Source organism: Entelurus aequoreus, linkage group LG08, assembly GCF_033978785.1.
Source record: "Entelurus aequoreus isolate RoL-2023_Sb linkage group LG08, RoL_Eaeq_v1.1, whole genome shotgun sequence".
In the NCBI taxonomy this organism is placed as follows: Eukaryota; Metazoa; Chordata; class Actinopteri; order Syngnathiformes; family Syngnathidae; genus Entelurus; species Entelurus aequoreus.
The window spans coordinates 54,288,399-54,301,098 of NC_084738.1; the positions used below are offsets into that span (position 1 = coordinate 54,288,399).

General features: G+C 37.6%; 1 protein-coding gene and 1 long non-coding RNA gene across 3 annotated transcripts in view; one reads left to right on the forward strand and one right to left on the reverse strand.

Moving 5' to 3' along the window:
* The window catches only part of LOC133656039 (uncharacterized), an 88,408-nt gene that overhangs the window by 33,351 nt on the left and 42,357 nt on the right, over positions 1 to 12,700 (forward strand). The window lies entirely within an intron of this gene.
* The window catches only part of ntng2b (netrin g2b), a 299,057-nt gene continuing 292,361 nt past the window's right edge, over positions 6,005 to 12,700 (reverse strand). The window contains exon 34 of the mRNA XM_062056803.1: positions 6,005 to 8,348. Coding sequence (XP_061912787.1) covers positions 8,137 to 8,348 — 212 coding nt within the window. The 3' untranslated portion in view covers positions 6,005 to 8,136. The remainder of the gene's footprint in view (positions 8,349 to 12,700) is intronic.

Consider the following 12,700-nt stretch of genomic DNA (forward strand, 5'->3'; position numbering starts at 1 on the left):
ATATATATATATATATATATATATATATATATATATATATATATATATATAATATGTATATATATATATGTATATATATATATATATATGTATATATATATATATAAGTATATATATATATATATATATATATATATATATATATATATATATATATATATATATATATATATATATATATATATATAGAATAGAATGGACTTTATTGTCATTATATTTGCATATAACGAGATTAAGGACTCCAATTTAAGGGTGCGGTAGTGGGAACAAATATGGGGTAAAATAAATAAATAATAAAATAAAATAAATTACACAACAGGCAATGTATGTGTATATATATGTGTATATATGTATATACATTTGTGTATATATATATATGTTTATGTATGTATGTGTATGTATATATATATATATATACATTATATATACATATACACATTATATATATATATATATATATATATATATTTATATATATAAATGTGTGTGTATATATATATATGTGTGTGTATATATATGTATGTGTATATATGTATATATATTTATGTATAAATGTGAATGTGTGTGTGTATATATATATGTATATATATGTATATGTATAATATATATGTATATGTATGTATGTATATGTATATATAAGTATATATATGTATATATGTATATGTGTGTGTGTATGTATATATTGTATATATACAGGGTGTCTGCGAGATTGCTATTTTACACGTGGCATATATGATGTCAATGTGACATCATATATATGACATGATAATTTTAATTTGCAATGATGCGTTCATTTTCTTTAAAAAGGCTAAACAAATGTTTTATGTACAAAACCCAAAACCAGTGAAGTTGGCACTTTGGTAAATAAAAACAGAATACAATGATTTGCAAATCCTTTTCAACTTATATTTAATTGAATAGACTGCAAAGACAAGACATTTAATGTTCGAACTGAGAAACGTAATTTTTTTTTTTCAAATAATCATTAACTTAGAATTTAATGGCAGAACACATTGCATAAAAGTTGGCACAGGGGCATTTTTACCACTGTGTTACATGGCCTTTCCTTTTAACAACACTCAGTAAACATTTGGGAACTGAGGAGACCAATTTTTGAAGCTTTTCATGTGGCATTCTTTCCATTCTTGCGTGATGTACAGCTTAAGTTGTTGAACAGTCCGGGGTCTCCGTTGTGGTATTTTACGCTTCATATTGCGCCACACATTTTCAATGGGAGACAGGTTTGGACTACAGGCAGGCCAGTCTAGTACCCACACTCTTTTACTACGAAGCCACGCTGTTGTAACACGTGCAAAATGTGGCTTGGCATTGTCTTGCTGAAATAAGCATTGCTTGGATGGCAACAAATGTTGCTCCAAAACCTGTATGTACCTTTCATTAATGGTGCCTTCACAGATGTGTAAGTTACCCATGCCTTGGGCACTAATACACCCCCATACCATCACAGATGCTGGCTTTTGAACTTTACGCTTAGAACAGTCCGGATGGTTTTTATCATCTGTGGTCCGGAGGACACCACGTCCACAGTTTCCAAAAACAATTTGAAATGTGGACTTGTCAGACCACGGAACACTTTTCCACTTTGCATCAGTCCATCTTAGATGAGCTCAGGCCCAGCGAAGTGTTTCTGGGTGTTGTTGATAAATGTTTTTCGCTTTGCATAATAGAGTTTGAACTTGCACTTACAGATGTAGCGACCAACTGTAGTTACTGAAAGTGGTTTTCTGAAGTGTTCCCTAGCCATGTGGTGATATCCTTTACACACTGATGTCGCTTTTTGATGCAGCACCGCCTAAAGGGATCGAAGGTCACAGGCATTCAATTTTGGTTTTCGGCCTTGCCGCTTACGTGCGGTGATTTTTTTTAGATTTTCTGAACCTTTTGATGATATTATAGACCTTAGATGGTGAAATCCCTAATTTCCTTGCAGTAGTTGGTTGAGAAATGTTGTTCTTAAACTGTTCAACAATTTGCTCACGCATTTGTTCACAAAGTGGTGACCCTCGCCCCATCCTTGTTTGTGAATGACTGAGCATTTCATGGAAGCTGCTTTTATACCCAATCATGGCACCCACCTGTTCCCAATTAGCCTGTTCACCTGTGGGATGTTCCAAATAAGTGTTTGATGAGCCTTCCTCAACTTTCTCAAGTCTTTTTTGGCACTTGTTCCAGCATTTTTGAAACATGTTGCAGGCTTCAATTTCCAAATGAGCTAATATTTACAAAAAATAACAAAGTTTACCGGTTCGAACGTTAAATATCTTGTCTTTGCAGTCATTGTGTTCTGGTTTTATTTATGATTTACACAACGTGCCAACTGGTTTTTTTATATAAATATATAAATAATATAATATAAAAATCTCTCTCTCTCTCTCTCTCTCTCTCTCTCTCTGTCTCTCGAGATCTATTAATGGAGATATGTATATCTCTCTCTCTATATATATCTATCCATCTATCTATCTATCTATCTATCTATCTATCTATCTATCTATCTATCTATCTATCTATCTATCTATCTATCTATCTATCTATCTATCTATCTATCTATCTATCTATCTATCTATCTATCTATCTATCTATATATATATATATATATCTATATATATATATATCTATCTATCTATATATATATATATATATATATATATAGATATATATATATATATATATCTATCTATATATATATATATATATCTATATATATAGATATATACATATATATATATATATATATATATATATACATATATATATATATATATATATATATATATATATATTATATATATATATATATATATATATATATATATAATATATATATATATATATATATATATATATAATATCCATCTATCTATATATATATATATATATACTGTATATCCATCCATTTTCTACCGCTTGTCCCTTTTTGGGGTGGGGGGGGTGCTGGAGCCTATCTCAGCTACATATATATATATATATATATATATATATATATATATATATATATATATATATATATATATATATATATATATATATATATATATATATATATAATACATATATACATATATATATATATGTATACATTGCATTATTTATTTTTTACTAAAATAGTGACTTGTTGAGGCTTCACATTGGGAATTCTGCTTCACTATACAAACGTTTAGATTTTTACGAACCATATTCAAAAACCAATTAAGTTTGTATATCGAGGTTCCACTGTATACCCTGTTGAAAAAGACCTCCTGTAAGGGGAAAAAGGTGCATTGGTAATCTTGTAATCGTTTAATAATCGAATGGTGTCACGCCAAATTGGAATTGAATTGAATTGTGTGTTGCCTCGTCGCCATTATAATGCAGCATTTATTACACACCAAGACTTTCTGCATCCTGCGTAACGTCTTTACATCATTATTCCTGATAATCGTACAAAACATTGCAGATGGTATGGTTCATTGTGAAGGTGCCTACGTGAGCTGCCTTCTTTCTACGGAGAGGAAAAGCTCAACTAAAAGAAAGAAAAAAAGGAGACATTTTACAACAAAGTAACAGAGCACTTCCTGGATAATATATGGTGTTGTGTTATTAACTATCTAACTGTGTTTTTAACACGTCTTTATTTCACAACGTGCCTGCTATCCTACTTTAGCAAAAAAAAATCATTCTTCGCCATATCTATGACGTCATCACTGGTTGACGCTGTAGTTCTTTCCTATCTAACGCCACACATAATAGACGCATGGACATCTTATACAAATAGGCACTCAAATTAAGTTGTCTAAATAAAGACAACTTCAAATTGCTTTGTTTGTCTTACTTTGGCCAAAAATAGATCAAACACATTCTGAAAATATTACAAAAAAATATAGAAAAAACTACCGGCAGCGGTAAAGTTTAGATCCATGAAGAAAGTGAATGAATGTTTATAGCTGAATAAATTTACATATGCATAAACATTTGTTTTCTTTTGTATTATTTTTTTTTAATGAATTAAGAAATGTTTATGACAACCTTTTTCCAAAACAAGATATAGAATGTGAGCTATAACAGGATTCAAAACAGTTTACAAAAAGGTGGGACCCCAAAAATTTAACGTGGGACCCCATTTTTATGACTTGATGGGGTCCCTGGGACCCCATTTTGTAAAATTCCTAGCGCCGACACTGATAGAGTATTTGTGCGTGCAAAATAGCAGCAAGCTGCTGTGGCCTGCGGGCCGGCTCTAATACTAATCAAATATCATCCCGGGGGCCATAGATAATTAATTCCTTGACTTTGACACCCCTGCTCTAAATACTTCAAATCAAATATTCCTCTTTGAAATATTTATGGAGAAAATATTACATATTAGGCATAAAAATAAAACATTTTTGAAACCCCGAGACTTTTAGCGGGATTTTTTTTTTTAGTTAAAAAACTGTCATTGCTCAAAAAATAATAATGAATCATTGAATGTCCCACTGGGGTGAGTTTTCCTTGCCCGTATGTGGACTCTGTACCGAGGATGTCGTTGTGGCTTGTACAGCCCTTTGAGACACTTGTGATTTAGGGCTATATAAATAAACATTGATTGATTGATTGATTGATTATTGACGTAATTAAGGCTGCAATTATTCCATACCAAATAGTCCACTTAGAATTTTTTTTGGTTGGGGAGAAATGTCTTTATTATTTTTTTATTTCTATTTTTTACAAAAAAAGCATAAACTACGAAAAAAAAATTAATACTGACAAATAGTTTTGAAGTTGATCGAGAGACTTAAGCGTTCAAAGTAAAAAAACAAAAAATAATATGACTTATATTGGGGCAGCGTGGCTCAGTTGATAGAGCTCCTGTGCCAGCAACTTGTGGGTTCCAGGTTCGATCCCTGCTTCCGCCATCGTAGTCACTGCCATTGTGTCCTTGGGCAAGACACTTTCCCCACCTGCTCCTAGTGCCACCCAAACTGGTTTAAATGTATAAATGTAGCTTAAAGATGTAGATATTGGGTTCCACTATGTCAGGGGTCGGCAACCTTTATCACTCAAAGAGCCATTTTGACAAGTTTCACAAATTAAAGAAAACAATGGGAGCCACAAAACTCTTTTGAAAATTTAAAATGAAATAACTCTGCATACAAAGCTTTTTTTTGCTTTGTGCTATGTTTTAACCAGGGGTCTCAGACACACGCCCCGGTCCGCACCTTAATATGCAAATTTTAATGTTAGTGCGGCCCGCGAGTTTTAAATGAATGGCGCTTGATAGCGTCATGCTTGCCAAACCTCCCAATTTTCCCGGGAGACTCCCGAGTTTCAAGGCGTGATGGCACTGCCTTTAGCGCCCTCTACAGTCTGCTCAAACAGCGTACCTGCACGGCCACATGTTGAATGCAGCTTCTGCTTGTATACATATATGACAGCAAGGCATACTTGGTCAACAGCCACACAGCTTACACTGACGGTGGCCGTATAAAACAACTTTAACACTGTTACGTTACAAATATGCGCCACACTGTGAAGCCACACCAAAAAAGAATGACAAACACATTTCTGGAGAACATCCGCACTGTAACACAACATAAACACAACAAAATAAATACCCAGAATCCCATGCAACCCTAACTCTTCCGGTCTACATTATACACCCCCGCTACCACCAAACCCCGCCCACCTCAACCGACGCATGGAGGGGGGGGGGGGGGGGGGGGGGGTGGATGTGTGGGGGGGTTTGGTGGTAGCGGGGGTGTACAATGTAGACCGGAAGAGTTAGGACTGCATGGGATTCTGGGTATTTGTTTTGTTGTGTTACAGTGCGGATGTTCTCCAGAAATGTGTTTGTCATTCTTTTTTGGTGTGGGTTCATAGTGTGGCGCGTATTTGTAACGTAACAGTGTTAAAGTTGTTTTATACGCTACTGTCAGTGTAAGCTTTGTGGCTGTTGACCAAGTATGACTTGCTGTCTCCTACGTGTGCAAGTAAAGGCTGGCACGCTGTTTGTACAGGCTGTAGAGGACAATAAATGCAGTGTCATTAGGGCACGCCCTTAATTTAGTAGTTAGAGTGAAAATCTGAGAAAATTTGCCCCGGGAGATTTCTAGGAGAGGCACTGAGATCCGTAAGTCTCCTGGGAAACAGCCGAGCCGCATCAGAGTGGTCAAAGAGCCGCATGCGGCTCCTGAGCCGCGAGTTGCGACCCCTGCACTATGTAAAGCGCTTTGAGTCTTGAGAGAAAAAGGGCTGTATAAATATAATTCACTTTACTTCACTTTAGGTTTGTTTTTGTTTTTTAAACATGAAATGTAAAAAAAATAATAATATATGATTTTAATTTTTTTCTGACTGAGACCCTTTCAGGTCCCCGGGACCAAACTTGAGGGAAGCCCTAAGGGTTTAAAAAAAAAAAGCCTAGCCAAGCCTCATTTTATAAGCAGGTTTCTTTAAAAAAAAAAAAAAGACTTTTAAATACTTTGATCACTGCGCACAAATGAATGAGTATTATTCATTTTTGCCCAAGACTGAAAATAGACTTTTTACCCAAAGACTGTACGTTGTTTGTAGCCCCTAAGGTAGCTTGGCAAATGCTAACGGTCTACTAAATGCTCCAAGTGTGTAACTGAATAAAACATGCTTCCATTTAAACGTACCAGTGTGAAAATGCAGTGAACACACCAACACGTACCAGGTGATGGCTTTAAAAGTCATGTTTGATCGTCTCACGGCAGTTAATGATGTCGTTAATGAAAAGAACAAAACTTTAGCATTTTGCATTCAGCCATGTAGATAAGCTGTCTCAACCCACAATGCAATTCTTGTACTACCTCACACTTTCAAGCCCTATAACTTTTTTTAATTTACATTTTTTTAAATAAATCTTTCCATACCCATTTGAGCGCGACACAGTTTTTAGAATGATCTTTGATTTAAATGCATAAACGGCCCCGAGATCTTACTTTAAATTTGCCGTACGTCCCTGGGATGACGGAGCATTTCCAAACGTTAGCATGGCGTTAACTGAAGAGCGGCTCCCACCTCCAGGGCGCCATTTGTGTATAAAGTCTCTCTCTTTTGTTTGATTCGGCGTACAAAACAACCTGTAGTTTTCCCGCACAGAAGAGCAGTCATTTGTGATTGTCAGACAGGAAGTGGGAAAGCGCGTAAATATGATTGTGGCATGGGAGGAAAGTACAAGAAAGAAGGCAAGTAACAGTCATATTTACTGCAAGATTTACACCCGGCGTAAGAAAATGCTCCTTTGAATTGTTGTAAATATTTTTTTTTTCTACATCATTTATTATAACCTCAAACAAAAATAATTTCTACAAAAAATACTCAAATAATGCCATATATTGTCAATACTCGCTCGATACTCTCCGTCGTTTATATGTTGTGTCATAGTCTAGATAAGTGTGGTGCTGGCAATCGCTCGTTCCCATAGCAACCATAAGAGTGACTACATCTTCTATCCGCCGTGACCCGTTGGCTATTACATAACATGTTTAATCTCAGCGACTGGAAGTGGGTACATTCGATACATTAACTGAAGATATCATTTGAACCAAAAAAAACAATACGCAGCAGAAATCGAGTAGATGTCGAACCAAGTCTTGGTTGAGAAGAAATGAAACCTGGTTGTTGTTATTATTCTCATGTAGTGCGCAGGCCTCCTCGGGGCTCGTCCTTCCGGCCTTCACGAGGGGTGCGAGAAAAGAAAAGCCGTCCTGGTGTGTGTGAAGCCAGTGAATGAGTAGAGATGTGTGTGTCGCTGCTTTTTGGTTCGATGCATGTTGCTCCTGCTCAGGAATAAAGGGAACAGTGGTTGGTATGATTAGATAATATATTTATACTATATATATATTTTTATATATATATATATATATTGATAGTTTAGCCTGCATCTCTCTTTTGCCTTGTTTCTTTTCTGTCCATCTGGCACCTGAGCACACACTGGGTCAGTCCTGTGAGTTAGCGTGTGTGTGTATGTGTGTGTGTGCTAGGGCTCAGTGTTGTGAGTGCCAGTGAGCTTTATTGAGTGCTGCCGTGCAAGTGGCTCGGGTCTGTCCGTGACCGGGATGGCGCCTCATCCGCCTTTGGGTCGTCCCGACACACACACACACACCTCGGCCTGTGAGGGTGGGGGGGCGTGGCTCAGTGGGGTGTTAGCGTGGCTAGCAGGGCGCAAAGCAGCAGGGCGAGCGCTGAGGGGCGCCACGCTGGGGCGGCGTTGCAGTCTTTGCCCGCCTCGCAGCGCGACTGTTGGCACAGCACCCCCTTGAACTCGGGGGGACAAATGCACTTCTGGTTCTGGGAGCAGGTCCCTCCGTTCTGGCACCGGAGCATCTCCTCGTCACAGATGTTGGCTGCGTGTGGACAGAAAGGGGTGGTGTGAAGAAGGAAGCAAAGAGAGATTAGATATTGATAGGTACGGTGGCAAAACAATTATGCATATAAAAACACTCATTTTGCGCTGCAGATGTGTCTTTACCGCATGCGACGTACCGCCATTTTGGCCTTTAACCTCTAAAGGCTTAGTGGCCACATGCGTGGACAGCACCTTTTAGCTCTTATTTCCAAAATTGTGTACAATACTGAATTGGGGTCTTATGGCCCTTATATGCACACTTGTACTGCCATCTGGTGGTGTCCGAAGAGTATAACATACAATGGAAATTGGAAAAAAAAGTGTAAAAATAAGAATTAGCATGTCACTAAACATGAAGTACACCTTTGTGTACTTATGGACTAAGTACATCATATAAAAAGATGATTCTTAGTTTTTTATTCTAATTAGAGTCCAATGAGCCAAATAGCAAAGAGAAATAAAAAAAAGCATGTAAACAAACAGCTTGGGCCTTAAGAGATTAAGGGCAAGCATTGATTACATAGCCAAGACACTCCCCTCCTTTTTGGGCAAACGATCGACTAATTTAGCACTCCATTTAAACGATGAAATTCGCTTACCTAAAGACACTCAGCATCAAGGGTTGGAATTGGGGGTTAAATCACCAAAAATGATACCCGCTGCTGCTCACTGCTCCCCTCACCTCCCAGGGGGTGATCAAGGGTGATGGGTCAAATGCAGAGAATAATTTCGCCACACCTCGTGTGTGTGTGACAATCATTGGTACTTTAACTTTAACTTTAACTAAAGAAGTTGTGTAGCTTGCTACATTTTTTCCCAACAGACAGTAATTGTTCCTGTTTTCTTTTTTGGATTTGTTCCTTACTCTGCATTTTGAGAGCTGCCTGACCTAAATTCACCGAACACCTGACGTCCTTCCAGACCCTGATGCAACTAGTGTATCAACTCAGCTGTTCTCGTTGTCGGTTAACCTTTGACACACGCTTCCAAAATGGCTGTGCCCGAGTTGTTCACACCAATTAACATTAATTATGCCATGTCTTAAACAGTTAAAAATGTAAGAAAAAAAGTCATGTCGGGGTTTTTTTATCAATTTATTCGACGAAACAATTACGGTACTTGCCGCGGTTGCCGTGGTTAAATTCAAACCCTGCTTTTGGTCAGAGCCAACCCAAGGAAACTTGTTGTGTGTCCCTTCTGAAGAAGGTTACAGTCTTTAGACAAAATAACCGGATATTAGTGTAGTTTGTCATCTAATACAGTGTGGGCCGGGAACGTCCCCTAGAGGTCACAAATATCTGTTTCTCAGCTCTGGGCCGTATTGGGCCGCAGCGGTACTCAGTTGTAATACACTTTTCCACCACTTGTGGCAGTAATGACAATATCAAACAAACAGAAGAAGTCTGGAGCTAAAGTCAGAGAGATGTTTCTTAAAGCTAGGGTACTAACTTAAAAATATACATATAGATTAGAGATGTCAGATAATGGCTTTTTTGCCGATATCCGATATTCCGATATTGTCCAACTCTTAATTACCGATTCCGATATCAACCAATACTGATATATATACAGTTGTGAAATTAACACATTATTATGCCTAATTTTGTTGTGATGCCCCGCTGGATGCATTAAACAATGTAACAAGGTTTTCCAAAATAAATCAACTCAAGTTATGGAAAAAAATGCCAACATGGCACTGCCATATTTATTATTGAATTCACAAAGTGCATTATTTTTTTTAACATGCCTCAAAACAGCAGCTTGGAATTTGGGACATGCTCTCCCTGAGAGAGCATGAGGAGGTTGAGGTGGGCGGGGTTGGGGGGGGGGGGCGGGGTCGAGGTGGGGGGGTAGTGGGTAGCGGGTGGTGTATATTGTAGCATCCCGGAAGAGTTAGTGCTGCAAGGGGTTCTGGGTATTTGTTCTGTTGTGTTTATGTTGTGTTACGGTGCGGATGTTCACCCGAAATGTGTTTGTCATTCTTGTTTGGTGTGGGTTTACATTGTGGTGCATATTTGTAACAGTGTTAAAGTTGTTTCACCCTCAGTGTGACCTGTATGGCTGTTAAACAAGTATGCCTTGCATTCACTTGTGTGTGTGAAAAGCCGTAGATATCATGTGATTGGGCCGGCACGCAAAGGCAGTGCCTTTAAGGTTTATTGGCGCTCTGTACTTCTCCCTACATCCGTGTACCACTCCGTACAGCTGCGTTTTAAAAAGTCATAAATTTTACTTTTGAAACCGATACCGATAATTTCCGATATTACATTTAAAAGCATTGATCGGCCAATAATATCGGCAGTCCGTTATTATCAGACATCTCTAATATATATATATATATATATATATACACATACTAGCGTCATACAGTAAAGCGTAACAGTAATCATATGTAAAAAAAAAGTCTACGTTTTGTCTGTACCTTATAATCAAGTATTTTAGTAAATAAAACACCAGAAGACAACATTATTTGTCTTCCTGCCGATCCAACCACAGTATTTACAGAAAGGAGCCCACGAAGGAGCCTCCTCATTGGCTGACAGGAAATATGGTGAAGCGAGTGCACGGTGCAAACTTGTTTGCAGTAAAGCATGGCTGCCGAACAACCACCTGGAAAGATCGCAATACCTGCGCTTGCTTTTACAGCATATGCTGTTAATCTAAAAACTAAAAGAGGCAATCAGAGGAAGAAAAGAAAGACACTGTACAGCTAAAAAAAAAGAGAAAAGAACTCTAATAAATACTGGTCCGCGTATTGAAGATGGAGGGCATTGCGGGCCAGTCTTGGATTAACTTTGGATGTGCAAGTGGCTGTTTTCCTTCTAGACAGGTTCCATTTTCCGATATTTTGTGTGTATCCTTTTGCGTGGCGATGTGTGTTACCGATAGTCTGCAACAAAATACGAACTAGAGGATCCTTCCAATGCAACTTCAGACTCAACAAGCTATTTGCGTGCATGTACAGATCACTGTGCGCAATTTCGTGCACTTCTAGAGAGGAAGCGGCTGGGAGGGACTATCAGCAAGGTGCGCGTAGTAGGGGGCAGGATTTACAGTTTGACTTCTGCCTGATGACACGAGATTCAAGTACCCCAGCTTTAAAGGCCAACAATTATGACAAAGTGTCAAGCTGTATTTTCATTTGTACTTAAATTTTATTGACAGTTTATTTAAGAAACATATGTATTATTATTAATTTAGTTAGAATGTATCATTTTAACACAGCATAATTGTATGCAACTTAATTTGTCATCAGTTTTTATGAGTCTCTCCATTAGCAGTATATTTTACTAGTATTTATTTTTGTAATCAGTCTGACCTAAGCCTTGATAATAATATTTGTGATTTGCATGCTTTCATACCATTTGACAAGGTTGAAAACTGTATGTAGGTTCGACATAATTATTGAATATGATTTAAAATCAAGAGTAAGATTACTAATTCAGTGTTAATATTTGAGTGGGCCTCAGGGCCACTGTAGTGGAAAAGTTGGGCCCCGATGTCAAAAATGTTAAGACCCTAGATCTAATGTACATGTTTTACACCACACCTTGTACCATTTATACAATGACCATTTATTATGTCATGTGAACGTTGTCAACAATGGCAATCTTTAACAATAACTTTGAACTACTGGATGTTATTAAAGATACCGCATTTTCCGGACCATCGGGCGCACCGGATCATAAGGCGCACTATTTTCGATCTTTTTTCATAAATAAGGCGCACCGGATTATAGGGTACATTAAAGGAGTCATATTTTTTTCTAAATGTAAAACACTTTCTCGTGGTCTACATCAGTGTTTTTAAACCACTGTGCCGCGTGCTGTGAGATATTGTCTGGTGTGCCGTGGGAAATTATGCAACTTCACATAATTGGTCCGAAAAATATTATTTGCAAATCAATAATTACAATTTGCAAATATTGTGCCCTTGTCTAGTGTCTATGCTGTATAGAGCTCGGCAGGGTAACCATGTAATACTCCATATCAGTAGGTGGCAGTGTTCATTGCTTTGTAGAAGTCGGAACGCGTCGAGGATGGTTTGTCGTGATCACAATATGCAGAACACAGGAGGAGACAGCATGCAGGTAAAAAGGTATGTTACGCTTAAACCAAAAATGAACAAAAGGCAAGTCCCGCTAGGAAAAGGCACTGAAGCATAGGGATGGCTATGCAAAAGGAAAGTAAAACTGAACTGACTACAAAGTAAACAAAAACAGAATGCTGGACGACAGCAAAGACTTACAGTATGTGTCCGTACATGACAAGACAATCAAAAATGTCCCCACAAAGAAGGATAGCGTCCGCACAACTGAAATAGTCTTGTTTTCCCATAGAAAGCAGGTCA